Source organism: Henckelia pumila, chromosome 4 (assembly GCF_033568475.1).
Source record: "Henckelia pumila isolate YLH828 chromosome 4, ASM3356847v2, whole genome shotgun sequence".
NCBI classification, from domain to species: domain Eukaryota; kingdom Viridiplantae; phylum Streptophyta; class Magnoliopsida; order Lamiales; family Gesneriaceae; genus Henckelia; species Henckelia pumila.
Genome location: NC_133123.1, coordinates 3,228,755 through 3,253,159, shown reverse-complemented (window position 1 = coordinate 3,253,159; position 24,405 = coordinate 3,228,755). Strand labels below are relative to the sequence as shown.

The 24,405-nt window shown below is 37.7% G+C and overlaps 3 protein-coding genes across 9 annotated transcripts; 2 read left to right on the top strand and 1 right to left on the bottom strand.

Annotated features, from left to right (window-relative positions):
* The first annotated feature begins 9,840 nt into the window (after positions 1-9,840).
* Positions 9,841-14,363, top strand: LOC140864480 (WEB family protein At5g55860-like). Of its 6 annotated transcripts, XM_073268687.1 has the most exons (4): positions 10,112-10,247; positions 10,341-10,403; positions 11,594-11,792; positions 12,312-14,363. In XM_073268687.1, exons 3-4 carry the CDS (start codon positions 11,622-11,624, stop codon positions 14,100-14,102), a joined length of 1,962 nt encoding a protein of 653 aa, XP_073124788.1. In that variant the 5' UTR covers positions 10,112-10,247; positions 10,341-10,403; positions 11,594-11,621; the 3' UTR covers positions 14,103-14,363. The 6 variants fall into 6 exon arrangements, with proteins under 6 accessions (XP_073124790.1, XP_073124786.1, XP_073124788.1 ...); XM_073268689.1 differs by lacking the exon at positions 10,341-10,403 and having other exon boundaries at positions 9,841-10,220; XM_073268685.1 differs by lacking the exon at positions 10,341-10,403 and having other exon boundaries at positions 10,109-10,247; positions 12,312-14,362.
* Positions 14,364-14,986: 623 nt separating this feature from the next.
* LOC140859986 (uncharacterized) lies at positions 14,987-17,574 on the top strand. The gene is made up of 5 exons (XM_073262695.1): positions 14,987-15,471; positions 16,148-16,233; positions 16,320-16,625; positions 16,737-16,820; positions 16,892-17,574. Exons 1-5 carry the CDS (start codon positions 15,076-15,078, stop codon positions 17,337-17,339), a joined length of 1,320 nt encoding a protein of 439 aa, XP_073118796.1. The 5' UTR covers positions 14,987-15,075; the 3' UTR covers positions 17,340-17,574.
* A 119-nt stretch (positions 17,575-17,693) lies between these two features.
* Positions 17,694-21,014, bottom strand: LOC140859987 (SEC14 cytosolic factor-like). 2 transcript variants are annotated; one of them, XM_073262696.1, is made up of 12 exons: positions 20,741-21,014; positions 20,357-20,622; positions 20,233-20,261; positions 19,491-19,574; positions 19,361-19,414; positions 19,199-19,276; positions 19,024-19,077; positions 18,807-18,866; positions 18,616-18,711; positions 18,407-18,508; positions 18,250-18,330; positions 17,694-18,014 (listed from the first exon to the last, which is right to left on the bottom strand). In XM_073262696.1, the coding sequence occupies exons 2-12, from the start codon at positions 20,424-20,426 to the stop codon at positions 17,694-17,696; spliced, it is 1,029 nt and encodes a 342-aa protein (XP_073118797.1). In that variant the 5' UTR covers positions 20,427-20,622; positions 20,741-21,014. The 2 variants fall into 2 exon arrangements, with proteins under 2 accessions (XP_073118797.1, XP_073118798.1); XM_073262697.1 differs by having other exon boundaries at positions 20,357-21,014.
* Positions 21,015-24,405: the final 3,391 nt, after the last annotated feature.

Sequence of the window (24,405 nt, the reverse complement as noted above, 5' to 3'; positions counted from 1 at the left end):
GCCTAGTTCCCAAAGCTGTGTGCAGACTCTTCCAAAATGCTGAGGTGAATCTCGGATCTCTGTCTGACACAATAGACACTGGTATGCCATGCAGTCTAACAATCTCTCTGATGTAAAGCTCTGCATACTGTGTCAAAGTGTATGTAATCCTTACCGGCAAGAAATGAGCTGACTTGGTGAGTCTATCCACAATCACCCAAATCGCTGTACACCCTCTGGTACTCCTCGGTAAGCCAACCACAAAGTCCATCGAAATGTTCTCCCACTTCCATTCCGGAATGGGGAGAGGTCTAAGAAGTCCTGCTGGACGCTGATGCTCTGCTTTGACTTGCTGACAAGTCAAGCACTCTGACACCACTCTCCCGATGTCACTCTTCATACCGGGCCACCAATACAATAGCTGCAAGTCTTTGTACATCTTCGTACTTCCGGGGTGAATGGAGTACGGAGATGCGTGAGCCTCTGTCAAAATCTCAGCTCGCAACTGATCGACGTTCGGTACCCACATCCTACCACGGTACTGAACGATGCCATCCTCCACTGTATACAAGAGATTACCTCTAGCCTCATCTCTCTGTCTCCATCGCTGTAACTCCTCATCAGTGGACTGTCCCTCTCTAATCCGATCTCTCAAAACTGGCTGCACCGTCAACACTGACAAGCTCGGTGCATGGCCACTCGGATAGCACTCCAAACCAAATCTCTGAATCTCGGTCTGTAGTGGTAACTGCACAGTCAAACATGTTACCACTGATGACTTCCGACTCAAAGCATCGGCCACTACATTAGCTTTACCCGGATGGTAGCTAATGTCACAATCATAGTCCTTCACCAACTCCAACCATCTGCGCTGTCTCATGTTCAACTCCTTCTGGGTGAAGAAGTACTTGAGGCTCTTGTGATCGGTGAAAATCTTGCACTTCTCGCCGTAAAGATAGTGCCTCCAGATTTTCAAAGCGAAAACCACTGCTGCCAACTCCAAGTCATGCGTCGGGTAGTTCTGCTCATGAATCTTCAACTGTCTCGACGCATACGCAATAACCTTACCACACTGCATAAGCACTGCGCCTAAACCAAGTTTAGACGCGTCGGTGTAAACCACTAACTCCTCATGTGGTACTGTCATCGCTAACACTGGTGCTGTAGTGAGTGCTTCCTTCAGCTGATCGAAGCTCCTCTGACAGTCTGAACTCCATATAAACTTCGCATTCTTCTTGGTCAAGGAAGTCAAGGGTACTGCAATAGAGGAAAAACCCTTGATGAACTTCCTGTAGTATCCGGCCAAACCCAAGAAACTGCGAATCTCTGAAGCATTCTTCGGAATGCCCCAATTCTGCACTGCCTCCACCTTAGACTGATCGACTGCAACTCCATCTCTCGAAATAATGTGGCCAAGAAATGCCACCTGCTCAAGCCAAAACTCGCACTTGCTGAACTTGGCATACAACCGATGCTCCCTCAAAGTCTGCAATGCGGTCTGAAGGTGCTGTCTATGCTCCTCGATGCTCCTAGAATAGATCAAAATATCATCAATAAAGACTATGATGAACTGATCCAGATATGGCTGAAAGACTCGGTTCATGAGATCCATGAAAACCGCTGGAGCATTGGTCAACCCAAATGGCATCACCAAGAACTCGTAATGCCCATATCGTGTCCGGAAAGCAGTCTTGGACACATCTGCATCCCTAACACGCAACTGATGGTAACCAGATCGCAGATCGATCTTGGAGAACACTGAAGCTCCCTGCAACTGGTCAAACAAGTCCTCTATCCTCGGCAGTGGATACTTGTTCTTCACTGTGACTCTGTTAAGCTCTCGGTAATCGATGCACAGTCTCATACTGCCATCCTTCTTCTTCACAAACAACACCGGAGCTCCCCAAGGAGAAAAGCTAGGTCGAACGAAGCCTTTCTCTAACAACTCCTGTATCTGCTCCTTCAACTCTTTCATCTCGGTAGGAGCAAGCCTGTACGGTGCCTTAGAGATAGGCACGGTGTCTGGCACTAAGTCAATACTGAACTCCACCTCTCTCACTGGTGGAATTCCTGCCACATCCTCCGGAAAGACATCCGGAAAGTCACGAACCACCTCTAACTCTGATAATGATCTGCTAGATGGCTCTGAAGTTGTGACAATACTCGCTAGAAACCCCTGGCAACCCCGTCTCAACAACTTCCTCGCCTGAATATAGGATATCACCTGAGGAATATCACTGCTCTGAGATGCATAAAAAGTGAACGGGTCGCCCCCTGTAGGTCTCACTGACACTGATCTCCGACGAAAATCAATCGAAGCTCCATTGACTGTCAACCAGTCCATACCCAAAATAAGATCAAAACCACTCAAAGGCAAGACTACTACATCTGCTCGAATGGAGTGTCCCTGCAGCTCTAACTCCAGTCCTCGAATAACCTTCGAGGTAGACATAATCTGCCCTGACGGCATAGTAACATCATACCCGCTGTCACTACTCTCAGGTGTGATGCCTACCCGTCTGATAAACTCCAGGGAGATAAACGAATGCGTAGCCCCTGAATCTAGCAACGCAAACGTGGAGTTGCCCCCAACTAGAATTCTCCCTGCACGCAGAAAATTCCCAACAGTTTCATACCACTTCTAATTTTTTCCCAAACGAGTCACTACAAGTTCTTAATTCTAATCACAAGTAAAACATGCTTCCTATTCTAACATGCAGTTAAATGACCCAAATAACAAGAATTTCAAATTAAATACTAAATCTTTAACCAAAGGAGAATTTATGAAAATACTAGGGATAGGATGTACCGGTGATCAAGGAGGTGTCAGGATCGACCTCCTCAGCCTGCATCACGAACACCCTACCAGCGGTGTTCTTCTTCCTGGGGCAGTTAGCAATCTGATGCCCCGGCTCTCTGCAGTGGAAGCAAACTCCTGCTCCCAATAGGCAAGGTCCCGAATGCATCTTCTGGCACTTCGGGCAAGTGGGATGAGCTATGGCATTAGGGGCCCCGCCCCTCTGCTGCTGCTGCGGCCTCTGCTGCTGTGGCCTCTGCTGCTGATTCGGGCCCTTAGCCGGCCCTGTATACTGCTTCTTCGCAGGTGGCTGCGAAGATGGTCGCTGATATCCTGTCTGTACAAACTGCCTCTTGCCCTGCTGCTCTCTCTGGATCGCTCTCCGACCCTCCTCAGAACGCAAGGCCCTGCTGACTGCAGACTCATATGTAAACACGTCTGCCATGCGCACGTCATGCCTGATCTCAGCCTTCAGGCCCTCAACAAACTGTCGCAGCTTCTCCTGCGGACTATCGGCAATCATGGGCACAAAACGACAGCCCCTCTCAAACTGGCTTATGTACTCCACCACAGATCTGTCCCCCTGACGGAGACTCATGAACTCCCGGATCATGCGACTGCGCACATCCTCAGTGAAATATTTGGCGTAGAAGATACGCCTAAACTCAGCCCATGTCAGAGTAGGTAGATGGACTCCTCGTACTGCACCCTCCCACCATGAGGCTGCATCGCCTCGCATCATGTATGTAGCACAACTCACCCTGTCGGCGTCTGTGATCCCCATATAGTCAAAGATGGACTCAAGTGAGCGAATCCATCCCTCAGCCACCAACGGATCGGTGGTCCCCAAGAACTCCTTAGGCCCCTTCTTCTGGAACCTCTCGGCGACGTCCTCCTCGTGGGACAGTCTGGGACGGGCTGCCTGCTGCTCCAGCAAGGCAGTAATACCCGCCATCATCGTGGCACTGGCCTGCTCCAGTGCCGTCATGGGGTGCTGCTGAGGTGGCGGTGGAGGTGGAGGTGGATGTGGAGGTCTCCCACGTCGATTCACCTGTCTGGGAGGCATTCTGCACCACCACATATTTATTTACGTAAATCGTCATGCATAACTAAGTGTTTTGAAATTAATACTAACTTAAATTCTAGAAATTAAATCATGCTATAAACATTTAAAACTTACAGACCGGTAGCGTGGATTTATGAGCTCGCATAGCAGTGAGGACCCCTCCGAGGACCGTGCTCTGATACCAACTGAAACGACCCTAACTCTATAATTAATAAATAAATATGCGGAAATTTTTTTTTTTTTTTTATACTTACTTACTAAATAAAGTATTGTACATATACGCCCATACGTATATGAACAGAATAAAAAGATTTAAAATAACTAAATAAATAAACAAATAAATACTTAAATAAAAATGCATTCTTAAAAATAAAATAAATATCTGAGTCAAACATTTAATTAAAAAAATACTGCATAAATAAAATGTATAAAATTTGCATGCACTGAAAATAGTTAATAAAATATTCTAAACTCACAACCACTGACAAATAATAAAAATGTATCATGCTGACAAGAACAATCACATGCATAGCGACTCAGAATATTTCACGGTCACGGGGCCACTGCATGCATGCTCATACGTCCTCGCCTCCGGTGGGTACAACGTCATCCTCAACGTACTCACCTGCACCATACCAGTGTAGTGAGCCTAGAGGCCCAACATGCTAACATAACAAGGGTTTAAAATAATTTAAACCAATTTAATACTAATACATACATATACATGAATGAGCATGCTTAAAAATTTCATAACATAACTTAATTAAATAAACATAATACATAACATAATACATAACATTATTGAGCAATTTATTTTCTAACATAGCATGGTTGTATCCGTAGTGTAACCTTAAATCATACATTAAATACTGATCAGCGTGGAAACCTACGTACGTGGCCGGTGACGAATCACCTCTTAAATTGGCAGTAAACTGCCCTTCAATCATATGGGGACGAATCCCCCTTAAATTGTCACACTACTTCAACTTCCAACATAAAATATTTTTATTGCTCAACTTAAACATTAAATCACGCATAAAATATTATTTCATGAATGCATGTACTTGAATAAAATGTGTGTCCATCATATATATTTAATTTAATTTCTTACTAACATATAAATATTAAAATAACTTAAATGCATATAAATAATTAAATATATATTCAGGACACATGCAAATTTTCTCATGGATGGTCCTGGACTGCTGGCCCTACACACAAGCCCATTAACTTAAATCTGGCCCATTAACATACTTAAGCCCATTATTTCAAACTTTAAGCCCAAATAATTATTCTAAGCCCAATTAAATTAATAAAGCCCATTAAAATTACACTAAGCCCAATAACACTTAAACTGGCCCATTGGGCCCAAAAACTCAAAGACTGGCCCATTAACTTTTATGGGCCCAAAAGCCCATAAAATAAATGGACTAACTTAATTAAAATTTTAAAAGTCCAAATAAAATTATTTGGGAGTCCAAATAATTTTATTTCAATTTATTTGACCCAAAAACACATAAATTTGTAAAATACTTTAAAAATAAAATACTCGAGCCCGGCCCACCAAACTCGGACCCGAACTCACTAACCCGACCCACTACCTAACCGCCCCGACCCGGACCCAAGACCCGACCCGGAACCACTCCCAAAGCCCCAACTCGATCACCCTCTTCCCTGCACTGCTGCGGCCACGAGCAGTTGCAAAGAACGCCGGCGGCCGCCATGCTCCGGCCACCCACCGGCCGGAGCACCACCCCTAGGACTTAGCTCACATCCAGACCTTTCCAACAAGCCAAGAACCAGCCCAAACCGTCGACTATGGAGTGAGAACGAAGCCCTGCAACCCGGCCCTTCTGCACTGTCGCGCAGACCCGAGCAGCTGCGGGAAAACCCTTCGTCCTCGAAGCTCCGACCACGAAAGCCCATGCAACCTTCTGCAAAAACTTAGAAAACTCAAATGGGGTTCTAACCCAACCGGCCTTACCCTAAACCGTGGTCTGAGGAAGGAGAACGAAGCTCCCTTCCTTGAAACCCTGTTCTGCGCACTTGGAGAGGCAGAAACGAACCAGCTCAATTTCTGGGCTCTTTTGGCTCGAACCGTCCGAGCCAATCGAGCCTAGACTCTCCCTAGACATCCTAGGGACCCTGTCCAGCAGCCTAGACACACCCATGGCTAAGAAACATGAGCATGACAATCAAACTCACACTACAAGCCATAAATTTCATGATGGCCGAAACTTTTCTGAAAATTTTTGAAAGTTTTTTGATGCATACACAATACCCACATATTATACTGATATGGCACGAAATTAAGAGAAGGAATCATGCCTTTCACCGAAGATGACGAGAAAACACGAGCGTGGGGCGGTTCCGGGACGACGGGACGATGACTCGGCTTGAAAACCACACGAATTGAGGCTATGGAGTCCTTGGAGAATGCTATCTGATGAAGAATATGGAGAATGGAGGGGAGGTAGGCGGCTGATGCTAGGAGAATGGCGTAGAGTTTGGGGATTATTTTAGGTAGATAATGGTTTAATAATTAAAATAGGAAGATAATAACATAATTAAAATAATCCCAACTTTAAAAATAATAATACTAACATAAATATTATAAAATCTCGAAATAATAATTTTAGGGAATTTTAAAGATAATAAAAAGTCAATATTTTGGCTTAATTTGAATAAAAATGGACTCCTAAAATTAAATAAAATTAAATACTTAAAATTTTGAGATAATAAAACTCAAAATAATATTTTAAGGCTCTAAAAAGGCTCATAAAATAATTTGGGTGGAAAGTTGTCATCTCGTCCGTCCACGGTCCCGTCTACGCGATCAAATAATTAAAATACTAACAATCATAAAAATTACTAATTATGGGTTAAATGCTTAAAAAAATAAATTAAATCATGCACAAATAATTCACATAATTATTTAACCCATAAATCATAAATTTAAATAATTAAATATCTTAATTATGCAGGCGGATTTATGTAATTAAAAATACCGGGTGTTACAAATTAAATATTAAACTATCTTAAAGAAGTTCTTCCAATAGATAAAGGAAAAAGGAAAATGGAAGAAGAACCACCATTCAAAATTGAATCATGGTATAGAAATCCCCTTAATTATGACAAACATAAGTATGGAGATGTTTAGTGAAACAGACTCATCTGATTTTGAACAAATAGGAGTAAATACAGAAGAATTATATCATTCACATCAGAAATCAGAACAATACAGAGATATGGATATTTCAGAATCAGAATCTGAAGATGATTCTAGACCACGATTAAATCTACGAACGAATGTAGAAGGTAGTGGTGGAAGAGATGATGAAGAATTTAAATATAACAGAGACCAATACTCTGGATCTTATAAAGATGTTAAAGATATTCTTAGAGAATCAAAAACATCAGGATCTGTGAAACAGAATATCTTAGATTTAGGTTGTTCAACAACCAAAGAAAGAAAATCAAAGATAGATCATTGGACAAATGAACTATCAGTACAAATTCAATTAACATCATTATTAGACAAAGTGGGAATATTCAAGTTTTAACTCATGGGATGATAAAAATGACACTGGTAGGAGCAGTAAGAACTTGGGCTGAAAATATAGTAATTACTAATCTACCACAAGGAATGACAGGACATCGATATTTTGAACTATTTGTTTATGCCTTGTACCAAGAATTTTTAGGAGTTTCTAATAATGACGCTAATTTAGTAGCCAAAAATATAGAACAAAATAGAGCAATTTTTATTCTGGATAATATAAAATTATGTAATCTATGTTATCTAGAAGAATTTATATGTGATTATGAAACAAACTATTATCAGTTAATAGATGCTGATAAAAAAGAGCATTATAAATTAAGTATTTTTAATAAAATACCTAATATACCAATAAATAGTAAATATGAATTCTTAACTAGTGCTTATGCCAAAACACTAAGAGGAGCTATTAAATTTATTAAAGACGTTATAACAAAGAAATGTCATGAAGTAACATTAAATAAAAGAATATCCAAATCTTACAAACAAAACAATAAACTTTGTTGTGACAAAATAAAATTCACAGTAAAAGAATACGATTGTAAAACAAACATGTCACACAAACATTTAAAACGACAGAAACATAATAAATTAAATAAACCTTATAAATATTTTAATAGAAAATTTATTCCCTATAAGAAAAAGAAATTTAGAAGGAATTTCTTCAGAAAACCTTATAAAAAATTTTTTTATAAAAAGTTTGATAATAAAAAACCACATTTCCCAAAAGGTAAAGGAAAGAACTGCACATGTTGGTTGTGCAATGAAGAAGGTCATTATGCAAATGAATGTCCAAAACGAAACGAAAAAAAAAATAAAGTTAAACTTCTTGAAGAAATATATACTATTGGGTTATATCCAGTAAAAACAATTGAATTTTCATCCGACAATGAAAATATTTATTATCTTGAAGAATCAAGTGAATCAAATTTTTGAATCCGATTCCACATTTGATAATTCAAGAAATAATAATGATTAAAATAAAGACAAGGGCATTTTCGGAAAGACAAATATAGGAAGTAAATTGAAACTTATGTTTGATTTAGGGAGTTATCTACAAGTTACTTTTTTTTCCGAAGATAATATAAGGTATTTTTTGTCTATTGGTTTTGTTTTTATTATCTAGGAGAATAGGAGATGTTGAATTGAATTGTTGATGGAACTTGGAAAAATGCTATACGAAGTCAATGGGCTAGCCCATTGACAACCGATTATTAGAGTCTACTAAAGATTAACGGCCCAGATTGAAGCCTGGTTAAATGCTAATACATTATTTGCCGACACAAAAATATAGAGTAGTCCGGAGTCCGGACTCGGAGGGTCCATGGTACGTGGCCATCCTCTATGATCTTAAAATAATATAATTTATAAGATACATAGAAAACATGAATTTAATTTTTTTATTGTTTTTAAATTTTCCCCATATTTATTATTTTTATTTTATTTTATTTTGAAAGCTCATGTGATATGTGAGTCCTGACTGCAATAACAAAATATGTGAGTCCTGATTGCAATAAGAAGCACGAGGGTAATTCTCAGAATAGATACGATTATATGTTTTATATGTTAGGTAAAGATGTATAAACTTGCAGCACATCTTTACAAGTTTGCTAGCTATCTATATAATCCAATTCTTTAAAAACGATCATTTTTTTTATTCTACATTTTATGATGATACGATCATTGTCTTTTCATGTGTATTGGGTAAGACTTTGGACTAAGATATTGATTCCATCTGTCACGATAGTCAAGTAAGATAATTTCCGTGCGGCACGTTTACTCGAAAAAATGTTTATAAAATTGTTATATGTATAAGGTTATATAAAACAAGAAAACATCTTACTAACTAATTTGGTGTGACTTAATTACACCAATGTAACATCTCTCCACTTTTTTCTCCAACTTTTCTGACCGTGATGCAGTTTTCTCTCCCACAAAACCCTCTCTCCTTCTATTTTCTACCTGTTGTTTATAATTTTTTACTCTTTTTCATTTGTATGTGTCATATTTACTAGTATTAGTAATCCATTTAAAAAGTGTTTGCAATCACTAAAAAAAGTGGTTGTTAGTTTTTGGTTTAAAAAAATAATTTGTGTGTGTTTTTTAAACCTAGATTATATGTTAGCTTATGCTTAACTTAATTGAAATCCAAAAGCTAATCATGGGGTGATTATGATTCTCCAAAAGTAATTTTAATAAGAAGGTCATTGTTAAAATCACTCTAATCACTTATTTATCAAAAACTACCCAACTTTGATTTTAAGATTTTCACATTTATTTTCAAACACTGCCAACTTTTGATTTTTCTTAACTTTTTTATAATTTATAAATTAATCACTTCTACAAGATTATAATCTATTGCAAACAATCCCTTAATTTGACATGTATAAATGTATTGAGTTATGATGAAGAATGAATAATAGGGTGGGATACTGTTGACAATCAAAATGAGGAAAGGGCTCTTTTTCCCTAGTCAGCTTTGGGCGGTGCAACTCGCTGACCTGGCAATCATCCTCTCTCTTTCTCTGATTTGCTGCTCTTTGTTTTTTTAATATATGAGATTGGCAAGAAATTTGAAGTCATCTCCCCAGTTTTTTCTCGCAAAACGTTGAAGTCTTCTCCATTTTCTCCATTTTTTCCTACCCAATATCAGAGTTTGGGAAAAAAAGTTTTTTTTTTCTTCATCGCTGAGTGTTTGGTCGTTCTTATTGTTCTTAGACCTTGAGAGGTGATTTTCTTGGGGTTCGAACCACAGTGGCAGTCTCTCGGAGTTTAGTTGTTTGTGGGTTTTTTGTGCTGTTCGCGGATTCTGTGAAAAGGTTCGGCCTTTGGGTCTCGAAAGATTGGTGAGGTTTATCAAGATTCTGCAGTATCCAACGATTTCTTTTTTATTTCTGGAAAAAACGTTTTTGGGATTCAAAAGCTTTGATGATTTCTAGGGTTTACGTTGACGTTTTTGTCTGCTATCACATGATAAAGGTTCTTGAGTGAATTATTATTGGGTTTGTACTTTTCACCCCTTCTCTATATTTTATCCTAATTTTTACCCTTTTCCATTTAGTGGATAATTTAGTTTTTCTTATGGTTCGATAATTATCTATTGATGTGGATTCATGCTGAAGTAAAAGTTTTTCGCCAGAAAAAGTTAATATCAGGTGAACCTTGATCAGTGGGTCCATTCATTTCTAATGGTTCTCAAGTTATTTATTATTTGACATATTGTAGTGTATTCATGACTCATAATTAAATATATGGTTGATCTACACCAATGATTGAGAGAAAGGATTTTCTCCTCTCCGTCTCTTGTTGGAAAGAAATAATTGGTAGAGGGGAAAGACTACTTTACTGGAAGAACAAGTGTCGGAGGAACTTCGAATATCAATGGGAAATTTCTATAAATCACATGTCTTTCGGCATATGGTTCTGATCCTCTGGCTTACTGAAGGAATGGTGTACTAGCATGTATTTAAGTAGGATCTTGAAGTCATCTTAGTTACTTAAATGCCAGTCTTTATTATGCCTGCGTGCTTATTTTGTTGTTTAGGAATTTAATGGCTGATCTTTCTGATTAAATTGATTTTTTTTCTTGAAACTCACAGTAATTTTTCTGGTTTTTCTGCACGCAAGATGATTCATGTTGAATAAATCAGTGACCAACCTTAGCAATTTGCTGTAGAATTTTTCCTTAGTTCTATCATTCTACGGTGGCTTAATACCTGTTTGATAAGGCGATGGGATTTTCTTTTATTCTTTTAAGTTTATTAGAGCATTACTTCTGTCAGGTAAAATTTGTTTGTCTCATTTCTTCTGACAATATCAGCAATCAAATCTTTCCCTCGAATAAGTTAATTTGCTCTAACTTAAGAAGGGGACCATGATACATTGAAATTCAATATTTTCTCATGAGCTGAATCTCTTGCGCGGCTCGTGTAAAAAATTGTCAGCGGCATGTCCTTCACTGGTTGATGATAGCTGCTTGAGAACCCAAGCCATGATCTTAGATGTAATATTACGTTAAATTAAACATTCTCCAATGTGGTAGTAAATATGTTCCACATACCCGTATTAATTTAACTTGTTGTCCACAGAGTTTCTTCTGTTGGATTGGTCTTTGTTTTCCTTCATAATAATATCATTAATCCACCCCTTTCGTCGAAATAGCGTTTCATTTGCTGTTCTTGACATGTAATAGTTGGCAACAAACAACCGAGTGAAGAATTATGGTGGCAAAAGATTATCAGAAAACCAAAGGTTCAGCTAAAGCTGAGGTGGGAGAAATTGACACCAGTGCACCGTTTCAATCTGTCAAAGATGCTGTCAGTTTATTTGGCGAAGGTGCCTTTTCAGGGGAAAAGCCAGCCTTTAAGAAGGCAAAACCACAATCTGCAGAAGTATGTTGATTTCCTCTTCTTCTTTTCTTTTTTCGTAGCCCTTGCTTAGTGTCTATAATTATCGTACTACATCCCCATGATTTTCTCGTGTCAACTTCAGATCCAAGAATGTTGAATATGTGTATTGTTTTACCTCCAGTGTAGAAGTCTGGGATAATTTCTTTTTTGTACTTAATTTGCATACAGAAACTTGAAGTTTGAGGTAAAGGGCTTGAGTTTCATTGAATGTTAACCTCATGTTACTATTTAATTGCTCTTAGGTTGACTCTGTATTAGAGTCTAGTGAAATAATTGTTCCTCCATTGCTCTTTTTAACTTTAATTTCTATGATTTGGTTACAATCACATCCCTAATGAATCGATATTAAAAAGCATTTATTGGTTTTTTTCGCTTTACCATGGTTGGATATTCATGTGCTGGGTTAGTTATACGTAAAAGTCATAAACTCATGTTGAACCACCAAGTGCTGCTGCACATTTACTAATTTGGTCCCCTGCCACATGTTTTTTGTTCTTTCAGAGAGTGCTGGCAAAAGAGACTCAGCTTCACTTGGTCGAGAAAGAGCTTAATAGGTTGAAAGATCAATTACAAAATGCGGAGATGACCAAAGCTCAGGCTCTTGCAGAGCTTGAAAAAGCTAAATGGACTGTTTCAGATCTTACCCAGAAACTGAAAAGTATAAATGAATCCAAGGATTCAGCAATTAAGGATGTGGAAGTCGCTGAGCATCAAGCAAAGCAACTCGCGGAATCCAACAATGACAATTCTAAAGTAACTGCTGAATCTTCAAATACAGATCTTGAAACTTCTAGAGTTCAGTATATGGCTATGGTCACCGAACTTGATGCGGCAAAACAAGAGTTGATAAAAACACGCCAAAATTATGACGCATCTGTGAAAGATAGGGACATTGCCAGCAAGCGAGCTGCTGAGGCAAATAATTCTGCCCAGGAAAATGTGGGAAAAGTTGGTGAGTTATCCAAGGAAATAGCTACTGTCCAAGACTCGATTCAGCAAGTGAAGTTTACAATAGCTCAAGCGAAGGAAGACGAAACAAATATTTGTGATGAAAAGGAAAAACAAAAGCAGTTATACAAAGCAAAACATGACGAGACATTAAAAAAATTGCTTGCTTTGAAAAAAGATATAGATCCGGAACTTGTTAAGAATCTGGAGACTCAATTGAGTGAAACCTTGTCGGAGACAGAAGGTTTAAAAAAGGATATGGGGGGTAGAAGAGATGCAGATCTTGATTCTGTGAAGGCTGTTACTTCAGAGTTGGATGGTGCTAAAGAGTCTCTGCATAAAGTGGTGGAAGAGGAGAATACTTTGAGAAATCTAGTGGAGACCCGTAAATCAGAACTGGATGACATTAAAAAGGAGCACTCTGACTTGAAAGAGAAAGAAGCAGAAACAGAATCCATTGCAGGTAGTCTGCATGTGAAGCTCCGAAAAGCAAAGTTTGAGCTTGAAGAAGCGCTTTTGGAAGAAGCAAAAGTGAGGGGTGCTTCTGACGAAATGATCGCTACAATCCGGCAGCTTGCTTTGGAGAGAGAGAATGCGAAACATGAAGCTGAAGACATGAAGCAGCAAGCAAAGGAGCTTAAGGGAGTAGCAGAAGCAGCCAGAATTGAACTCGAAGAAGTAGAAAAGAAACTGAGATTTGCTTTGCATGAAGCAGAAGAATCAAAGGAAGCTGAAGCTAGAGCCCTTGATCAGATCAAGATTTTGTCTGAGAAAACTGAGGCAGCCCGTGTCTCAACTTCAGAGCCTGGTGCCCAGATTACAATATCAAGAGACGAGTTTGAATCACTGAGCCATAAGGTTGAGGAATCTGAAAAACTAACAGGTATGAAAGTTGCAGCAGCGATGGCTCAGGTGGAAGCAGTGAAAGCCAGTGAAAATGAGGCCCTGAAGAGATTCGAGGCTACACAGAAGGAAATCGAGGACATGAAAGCTGCAACTCAGGAGGCACTGAAGAAAGCAGAGATGGCCGAGGCAGCCAAGAAGGCAGTTGAGGGAGAACTCAGAAGATGGCGTGAACGGGAGCAGAAGAAGGCAGCAGAAGCAGCGTCTATGATTCTCGCCGAAACAGAGAAGTCCCCCCCCGTATCACCCCCTCCTGTGTACCAAACCCAGAAGCAGAAGCCTCAAGAGACGGTCGTGCAATCTCGAAAGTTAGAGAAAGCAAAAACATCAGTAGCCAAGAAAGTGCTAATGCCTAGCCTCACCGGGGTGTTTCACAAGAAGAAAACCCAAGTGGGGGGTGGTTCTCCTTCTTATTTGCCCGGTGAGAAACCGGTTTGGTGAGTGTTATAAACAAATTTTTGTGCAGTATGTTCATCTTAAAACAAACTAGCGTTGGACATCTCTTGTGTATATTTTGGGATTAATTATTTTGAAAATTTTGCTCTAGGTGGTTGTGTTTTTGGTTCATTGATGGTGTAAAGGTGCCCACTAGTAATGTCAGGTGTGCTTGGTGAGCGTTTTAGATTGCTTGTGGAATTCAAATACATGCTTATTGAAGGTTCGTGCTTTTGACAACATTTTATAGAAATAAAGATTTCCTCGGAAAGCTTTGCCACCATCCTTCTCCGGTGATCTTCTTGCCTAAAACAAAATTTCACAACCTTCTGCGATGTTATAATTTATTTCACATATACCCTAAAATCTTCAACGTTCTATTTATGTTAATGAGCAAAGCCTTTTTGCAAACAAACCATCGTCGATTAAGTTTGAAGCATGAGGAAAAAATTTCGTTACTCAAATTCTTGGAGTATAAGAGACGACGCATAACCTAACAAGGATCGACAAAAGTTTTACAATATAAACAAAGACTTGTGTTTTTGACAACTTGAAAAATGTGTTTATTATTAAATTTGGTGTGTTTATGTATTATTATTCAGTCTTGAATTGATATAATCTAATTTTAATAAAAATTAAAAACGTTTTTCACGCATAAACCAAATACAATCTCGTGTAATTTTCAAATCAATAAAAAAATTAATACATGGATCCTTATCATGTTTTTGCCAAATATCGTTATAATCAATTGTTAGAATACAAAATTTGATGAAAAGCGGAAACATTTAAACGATTATATAAAATGATTATATAACACGGTATAATTATTGTTTAAAAATTTGTATCATGGAAGGTAAAATATGGAAAAAACGGAAGTTAAGTATAGTGTTGAATGTGAGTTGACAAAATAGAGCAGCCAAAAAACAAAGAGCAAAAAAGCACACACTCACTCACTCGCAACTGTACGGGACAGCATCCAATGTCAATGGCGAGCAATCGCGACGATCCTCTTCTACTGCTGAGTGCCCCCCACCATCCGGCCTCGTCTTCCTCGCCCGCAGCCGTCTCCGACCCCGATAGTTACCTTCTTGACGCCTCCCAAATGGGTAGCGCCTCCGGCAGCTTCCAGAACGATGGGTTCCTCGGCGGGGGATACGACGCTGGATTTGTCAACGAGGCCGAATATGGCTTCTCGCGTCCCGATTTCAGGCAGGGTCCGCTTGTGGGAACTGTGGAGTTGTACGAGCGCCACGTCTTCTTGTGCTACAAGAACCCTCAGGTGTGGCCGCCTCGTATTGAGGCCGCTGAATTCGATCGGCTTCCCAGACTTCTTGCGGCCGCTCTGGCTGCGAGGAAGACAGAAATGAGACGACAGGTACAAGGTTTTTTTTTTTTCGCTTCTGGGTTTTGTGCGGCGGTGCAACGCCTGTTTCTTGATTTCTTTTTCTCTCCGGTAGAATGTTGATGAACGATGGCAAGGTTGTGGATGCTTGATGAGTTTGGAGGAAAAACCAAATTGAATTTTGATGTGGATTTAGTTTTTCAATTGTATGTATGTTTGTGTTGGGATGTTGTTTGATGCGTGCGGGTTATGCATCAACCTTATCGGGTAGAATTAGTGAAATTGCTCTGTGAAGCTACTCGAATTATTAGGCTGGGTTCTTTTGAGTTTTGACCCATTGTCTCAACTTACGTGGAATATTAAGACAAATCTAGCTCTCGAATCAAATGCCATTTTTCAAACATTGAAAGCTTCTAATCGCTATGTACAATCAACAACTTGCTGTTTCTTTGACTGAAAAATACGTTTCATTATGAAACAAAAGATTTCCTGTACTTCTGTGTACTTTAATGGAAAAAGAACTAATGTAGGTTGATTTTCTGTCAAGAAGATCGGTCCACTGCTTCTTTGAAGTGTCTTGGATTTCTCCCTGTGAATACCATGACAACGTGTTTCCATGATAAATGGGAAAAATCACTACTTGGTTTCCTCTTCACTATGTTTTCAATTATCCTTTTTATGACAATCACTTTGTCACATATCTTTTCAGACCCGTTTAACTATCTGTGAGGGGCGCGATGGTACTGAGACATCAAACGGTGATGTGTTAATCTTTCCAGACATGATTAGATACAGGTTAAAGTTCGTCTTTTACTGCTTTGGAAACCCATAGCATTCCTTTGTATTTGCCCCGAAAGATTGTAAGTTTGAATAAATTACAGGAGATTAACACACTTTGATGTTGATACATTTGTCGAGGAGGTGCTTGTGAAGGAGTGTGAATGGTTACCTGGAAGCCCAGAAGCTTTGAGGGGTTGTTATATTTTTGTATGCTGTCATGGCTCAAGGGATCGACGATGCGGTGTTTGTGGACCATCTGTTATTAATAAATTTAAGGATGAGATAGAATCACGCGGTTTACAAGGTAAAGTGTCGGTTGGCCCCTGTTCACACATTGGAGGGCACAAGTATGCGGGTAATGTGATCATTTTTGGACCTAACATCAAGAAAGAAGTCACTGGCCACTGGTACGTGGATAACTAGTTCTCCTTTACCTAATGTTATTGAGCTGTTTCTCCCTTTGTTGAAAATTGCCTGTACACTAATTAAAAGATCATAATATTGCAACTACGCTGCAGGTACGGGTATGTTATGCCTGAAGATGTACCTGTTTTGCTTGAACAGCATATTGGGAAAGGAGAAATTGTCGATTGCCTATGGAGGTAAAATATAGCAGACATGTATTAGAATTTCTTTATGAGTATGGCCCATAAATATTTGATTGTTTTTGCAGGGGACAAATGGGATTATCAGAAAACGACCAGAAAAAGTCACAGGAACTAAGGTTTCAGATCAGCGGTGAACCATTTATGGATAAGAGCACGAATGAGACTACAGGAGTAAACAATGCAAAAGCTAGTATGTGCGCATCTCAAGCAGATGGCACAGCATGTTGTCAAGAGAATGATGGTTTCTCTTGCTGTCAGAACCTTGCATCACAAGGAAAGGTGGATCCTGAGTCTACCAAGGTTGCCGAAAATGTTGCTAATGAAAGGAAAAGGCGCTATAAGAGACAAATTTCTCAAAATAATAGTGGAAATGGACCTGGTCCTCATAAAGTGTGCTCAATGCCTACTTGGTTTGAAACCTGGGAGCGTGAAGATGCATATGCTGCACTTGCTGTTGTTGGTGCTGCTGTATCAGTTGCATTTGCCTATAGCTGCTACAAACACTTGAGCTGAAATTTCATGCTATTGCTGTGTTGTCATTTGTGATTGTGGGTAATTTCTGTTCAAGTCGTGATTCCCTCATGGCTGAAATTATAGATTATCATCTTTAAGTCAAAAGAATTCGATCCAACTGAGCATGATTGTTTCTGTCTTGTATTTTAGAACCATGGGAGGCCGTCATATTTCGTGTAGGTTCACTGTATAGTATTGCATTTTGTACAGTATAATATCACCTTACTGTTGCCATTATTGGGCTTGAAAGATAAAGCATTTTGCTTTCATAATAGTGACAGATACATGCAAGTTTGAAAGTTGTTAGTTCACTGAAAATAAAAGGCATCATAGGCATGTAAGCTTCATCCAGCTTCACTCCCCAGTAATCTTAAGCTCTTGTAATGGGGGTGCAATACCATTTTGTTTCCCAAATCTTTGAAATTCACTTTTTATAGTTTGAGCAATCTTGATATCTACTGGATCAGGCTCAGGAAAGTCCACATGGAATGGACCGTGTCTGACTGGTGCGACTATCTCCAACAGTTTGGCCTGCTCCTTAACGTAATTATACAGCTGCTGATGAAACGGATGGTCCAACGAAAAACAGTCACTACCCGTTCCATTCCTGGCATGCCTGGATGACCCTGAGCCTTCCCTTCGGCAAAAATGTGGGAGAGACTCTTGATCCATAATCTGCACAAGTCGCAATGGTAAAAGTTGAATGACGGAAGTTTTCTGGATGAATCTTATGTCAACTACTTTTTTTACAACTGAGGCAAGGTGCAGCAGCATTTTTATTTCATCACTGGGGAAAAATACTCGTGTAGAGGGGAAATGTAAAGGCAGTCTGGTTTATTAGCCTCACTGACTCCCTCTCCTTCTGCCTCTGATTGCGCACCTATACTCATTGACCAGAAGAGTGGCCTACCTTTAACAGGTCGTCCCTTCCGGAGCCTGAAAGAACCTGCACCTTCTTCCTAGTTCTCTCCTGCAGAAGAGGTTTAACAACCTATAGCAGCAGAAAAGTATCAGATGAATGTTGCATATTATTGAAGATAAAACTGAAGGAATGCTTCATTCCAAACCTTCCAACAAGCTGTAAATATGTATGGCACATTGACTATGTAATAAGTGTCTGTCTTCTCGGGATAGTTCAGGTCGTCTATGGTTGATATCGCAGATAACAACTGCAACCAGAAAAGTATGTTAGTTCAAGAAATGAGAGAGAGGTTCAGAGTGTGAAATACAACGATTGAGTGCGGGTTTAAAAATAAAAAGAAAAGGTTACGGACACCTTGATTTGATTCAATGCAGAAAGTTTTAAACCGGTCATGTCCAAAATCTTTATGCATGTGCCAATGTACCGTCCAAATTTTTTGGTTGCAGAAGGCTATATAAGATGAGCTTGAGTAAGTCAACTAGATAAAAAAAAAATAGCAACATCATTTTCTTTATCGTTCAAGTAAAGAAGATTCTGAAGCTCACCAGTATGACACGATCTCTGTATTCATTCATTTGGATGTGTGATTGAATATAAAAATGAACCTGAAACAGAGAAAACGAAGAATTAGCCAACATAAAATCTTGGCAATAGTTTTTCACAATAAAGAACATAATTTACATATTTCCAAGAGCTGCAAAGTTTCTACTTTCCGAGACACTCGTAGCTTGTGACTAAACCATAAAAAAAATGAAATCTTACGGGTGCTTTGTCATATGTGCTGAGACCTACGCCTAAGGCAATGACTGGAACACCCTATAAAAGAGATATATGACAATCAATGTCATCGTATTATGGCTGTATCGGTGCTGCGAATTTAACAAATGATCCACGGAGAAAAAATGACAATGGTTTTTATAAGATGTATAAACAGAACCTCTTTTGTGTATCCAGGCATTCCCACAAGCTGAGAATCCCTTATTGCTCTATACATGTCAGTAGGGACAATTGGTTTCTGCAAAAGCAACCAGCTCTATCAGCAGGGAAGAAGGAAATGACAATGTGAGTTTTCAAATGAAGAGAAAATCCGAAAACGTACCGACAATGTGCAGTCAATTTCATTTTGTATCCTCCAGTTTAGACAGTCAGTAAGCTGAAAAATATGACTACTGTTAAAGAACTAGAAAGAATGACCCCTTTAAATGGATTCCAGCCAACCATCAACTAACCATTTTATGGGCGATCAATACATTTCCATCCCTTGCCTTGAGAAACCTCACCAAAGTTTCCCTTTGACACCCTAGATGCATATTCTGAAAATGAAAAAGTTTCAGCTATCGAATTGCACTCATTTCACATCAACTTCTTGCATCGAACATAAAGCAAGCTCCCACCAAGTTTATGTACTGAAACTCCCTTTTCGATGTTAAAAAACGAGAAAGTACATCAGATAATTTAGGGGTCAGGGTAACTGAACTGATCAAGTTAAACCTGAGAAAAGTCGCGAAGATGATGCAAAAACAAGTCCAGTGAATTAAGAAACCACCACTTTTCTTCTCACAGTTCTAAAATGAAACTTGGCTTAAAATAAGATCAATACCACTTGGATAACAGTAAAAACCCAAGAAGAAACTCTAAAAAAGAAAAAAACAGCAAAGATCAAAGGAAATCCATCTCTATATATCCTAAAACCAGATCACAGTCAGTCTCCATTGTTTAATACACAAACTACTAAGTTGACCAAGAATAGACTAATACAGTTTATCCATCAACCCAAAACCGAACTTAAATCAGAAATATAACTTGATTTTGTCCATTACATTATCCCCAGCCACAATCAGGAATATTATATGCATAGCAACCAACAAAGATCAACACTCTTTAGAAACCACAAATTTGGGTTCATAGAAAATCACACCTTTCCGGAATTATTCACCCAAAATACATAACAAGATCGGTGGCAAAAATCACCTGGAAAGTTTTCTTCAATGGGTCGTCAACTGTGTTAAAGAACAACATGAAAACATCAGCAAGCGGCAGATCCAAAGATCAAACAGATGGAATAGTATTCAGCAAGACAAACAGAGAAACTGACGTTTTTCCACCAAAATTTGAAACTGTTTGATCATATCTTCCGTTATGTTCATCATTGTGCATTCTTTCATCACGTACACTTTGGCCGATAGATTCAGACCAGATTTCAAAATTTTTACCGTTGTTTCCCGTGATGGGTTGCCCTTTTCTCAGCTCTGGTGAAAATGCAGGCCTGTCTTTTCGGTTCCTCTATTTCCCTCGATACAAACTTCCTACTCAAGAAAAAGACACTACCTTTCGTGGATCTTTTATAGATGTCAACTTCTTCTTCTCAAATGGAAAGAAAAAGACAAGACCGAAGCAAAGTTTTTAATAATCTTGATGGGAATAAAGAATATCTTTGGCTGATTGTTTCCAAGTATAGATATTTAAACTTAATACTCACCGACCCCAAAACGATTCCACTGCAATTCCATACACACTCGCCATTTCTTGGGATCTGCTGGACTATTTGTGACGTTGAAGCACTGGCAGTACTCGTGTCCTAAAACCGATTAACAATTGGAAAATGGAGAGAATTTGTTTTTTTTTTTTTTTTTTTTTTTTTGCTTCTTTCTTTATATTATCACTCCAAATATTAACAGAGTTTTTTTGTTTTGACACAAGAACCGTGATTTATGACTCTCGCCTCCTTATCCTTCACGGGTTCTCAAATTTATTTTTTCTTAAATCTTTGAAAGCACATTCAGGTGGTTGTGATTTCAAGGTTTATAGACTGCCGACATCTACATGATCCAATCATGCTGCGCCCCGAGTGAGTACAAACCAAAATCTTGCATCCCATCGTAGCCGTTGGATTAATTCTTGTTATGGAAAAGATCGTTATTTTTGTTATATTCAAATTAATGGTTTTCTGATATTTTTTGTTATATATATAAAAATATTTATAAATTGTATTTTTGTCGGTTCCTGTATTTGGTCAGTGTATTTTGTTTAGGGGAAAGTAAAAATATTAACTCAAAGAAAAAAAAAGGTAAAAATATTGATTTGAAGATGATTTATTGGAGATTTTGAAGAGATGTGATAAAATATGATCTCATAAAAATGGAAAGATTCTTGAGATATATATATTTATAGTCTTAAAAATATTGAAGTATATTGAGTATTTTGACATATATACTTGTAAGTTGAATTGATGATTATTCTATTGATTGAAATATTCAAGAAGATCTGCATAACCATAGTATTTTTGTGTTTTTTTAGAATATATTATTATTGTTCAGAGAGCTTGGGTCCTACGTGGATTTAATCCATTGAGTAGGTCTATTGGATTAAAAGACATTAAAATAGATGATCTTGTCCTTATTTTCCCTTTCAGTCTTATTAATGTTGTGAATTTGATTTCGTATAAACTTGACAAAAGAAGTGAAAACATAACGGAAATTATGTTATAACATATATAATTCTTTCACCCTAGCTTGTAACACTAAATAATAATGTATATGCATGGATGATGCAAAAACGTAATATTGAAAATGGACATCGAATATAAACTTGACAAGATAACTTGAATTAATTCTTAATGTCTATAATATCTTTGGGATAATATATTTACATGAAAGAAATTCACGTGAACCATATTGAACAAGTTATCATCCATTCTTTTGCAATAATTAGGACAACTTTGAAGTAAAGTTTATCATAGTTAGACATCAAAATTATTCTCTCTCAAAAAATTTTCTTTTACCTCTATGTTAAGTTTTTAGTTTTTACATATTTTTGCATGACTAGCCGACTCATTTTACCTCGAGTCCTATTTATTCATGCACATGTTTTTCTATCATCCGAATAACACGAGAATATTTGAATAAATTGTTTAAATAACGAATACACTAAAAAAAATCAGTATGATATAATTTTAATTTTAAAAGAAAACGAAACGTTTTTGGTGCGTGCAAGTTCAGATTCCTATTCCTTGTTCCCTAACATATGAGTGGCATGATAGAGCTAGAGAACCAAATTTTGCGTTGTAAAGAATGTCCAATTAAGATTACAACTGTCTCCAATTTCACTCAAAATCATTGTACCCAATAATAATAATATTCGCCAAAGACTTTGCGCGCAGACAATACATATACATATATATGCTTGTAAGATTGCTTGATTTCAACGAAAGTTTAAAAATTATTCATATATGAAACTTTATTCGATTAAATTTGAACCGTATAAGGGTCAAAAGGTGCCAGGTATCGATTGAAAAATCAATTAATTATAAATGGGAAAATGTCAGATGGAAATTTATTGGACACAACTCACCAATTTATGGTAATTTAAGTATGGGACACTACCAAGACTTGGGCAGTCGACATGACACCTTGCAATTTTAATGTATTGTCTTGTCTTGTCTTGTCTTGTCTATTTTATTTTTTTGGGTTTTTTAATTTTATTTTTGTCATTTTTTTAAAAAAATGATACAGAAACTTATAGTCGTTTTTTGATGCACAGTGGATAAATCTCAGATTGACGTAACATTTTACAAATTATGTTTGACAAATAAATCGCATTGAGCAAATCTGTGTAACAAATTCGTCTGAAAAAATATCGATTAAGATAATCGAAGTCCTTGTCATTTCTATAGCGAGGTCTGCTACCTTTGGGACATTTTTTTGTCATTTCTTGGACGAACATAAAAGGGGTAGCATACTGGACATCAATTTTAGATTGAGAGGGCCCAATTATGGACCCATATAACTTGCCCATCGGAGTTCGTGAAGTTAGAGGCCCATTTAATCAATCAGCCCGAAATGGAATGATAAAAGGATTTCACAAACTCCCTCTTTTGTAGAAAAATAATAAATAAATAAAAAATTAAGCTCCTTTGGGGATGATAGTTGTAATGATAAATTTCAGTTTTGTCCATATTATTGTGGTATTTTATGCCTTACATGAAATGAGGATGTTTGTCTTTGAAATTTTAATGGTGTTTAGTGGAAACAGCACAAATAGAAAGAAATTAAAGAAAAAACTGTCAACATCCACAAGCATATTTAACTTTTCCCCTATACACGCACACACGCAGACGAACGAAACCCTTGATGGTATAGAATAAAATAGAAATATTCAAAAAAAAAATGAAATGATTCTTGGGAAAATTTTTAGATTTCAATTTTTCAATAAAGCAAGTGATTATGTAACTAAATTTTTGAATATGTTCAAATTTAGGATAATGTAACACATAATGATAGATCTGAGCTTTGATACCATGTTGATATTATATACTTGAGCTCAACTCAATACAAAAACTAGCTCAAAAAAAGCGTATTGTCTAAATCGATGTGAGCATTTAACAACAAGAACGCAACGCGTGTGTCTGAAGCGCTAACATGTACGTCTTTTGTGTGATTGGGTGACAAAAAAAAATTTGAAAGATGCCATGAAAACAAATCTTGAAATTCTCAAAAAGTGATTGAGGGCCTGAGGGCTGAGGGTCATGAAAAGACACAAAAGGCAAAGTGTTAAGCATGTTGTTTTCCTCCATCAAAAGATGCTAAACACTATTTTAACATGCATCAGCTTCATTATTCAAGATTAACTATTTATTTCTTTATTAATTTAGGAGAATCTTTCGAGGTGTTAGGAGTTCCGCATTCACATGCTCTTGTCGAATCAAATTTTTTTTAATTAATTAATTAAGTTAATGGTGCGCAATATACATTAATCGATGCCACATATATTGTGCCAAACATGCTACATATTCGTGGCACAAATATGTCATAATATATATAGTTTTCGTGTTTACCTTTTATATTGTTTGTACGCTTATTTTACAATTAACATTTCTAATATTTTCAAGAGTTTTTAGGTAAAAATATACATAATCTTAAGGCTAAAATAAATGATTATCTTAATTAAAAGTCAAAGTCAAATATGCAAATATGAGCCATTAGACGTGCCAAAATAGTTAAGTGAATTCTTCTTCAACTTGAAAAGTGCTGATATTTGGGTGAATGAAAGGTCGCTATTGACCCAACTTCTTTAGCTCACCCCTTTCTTTTTGGTCGGATTGTGATTTTTGACTAATGTGAGTGAATGGACACTTCATTCTTTAAA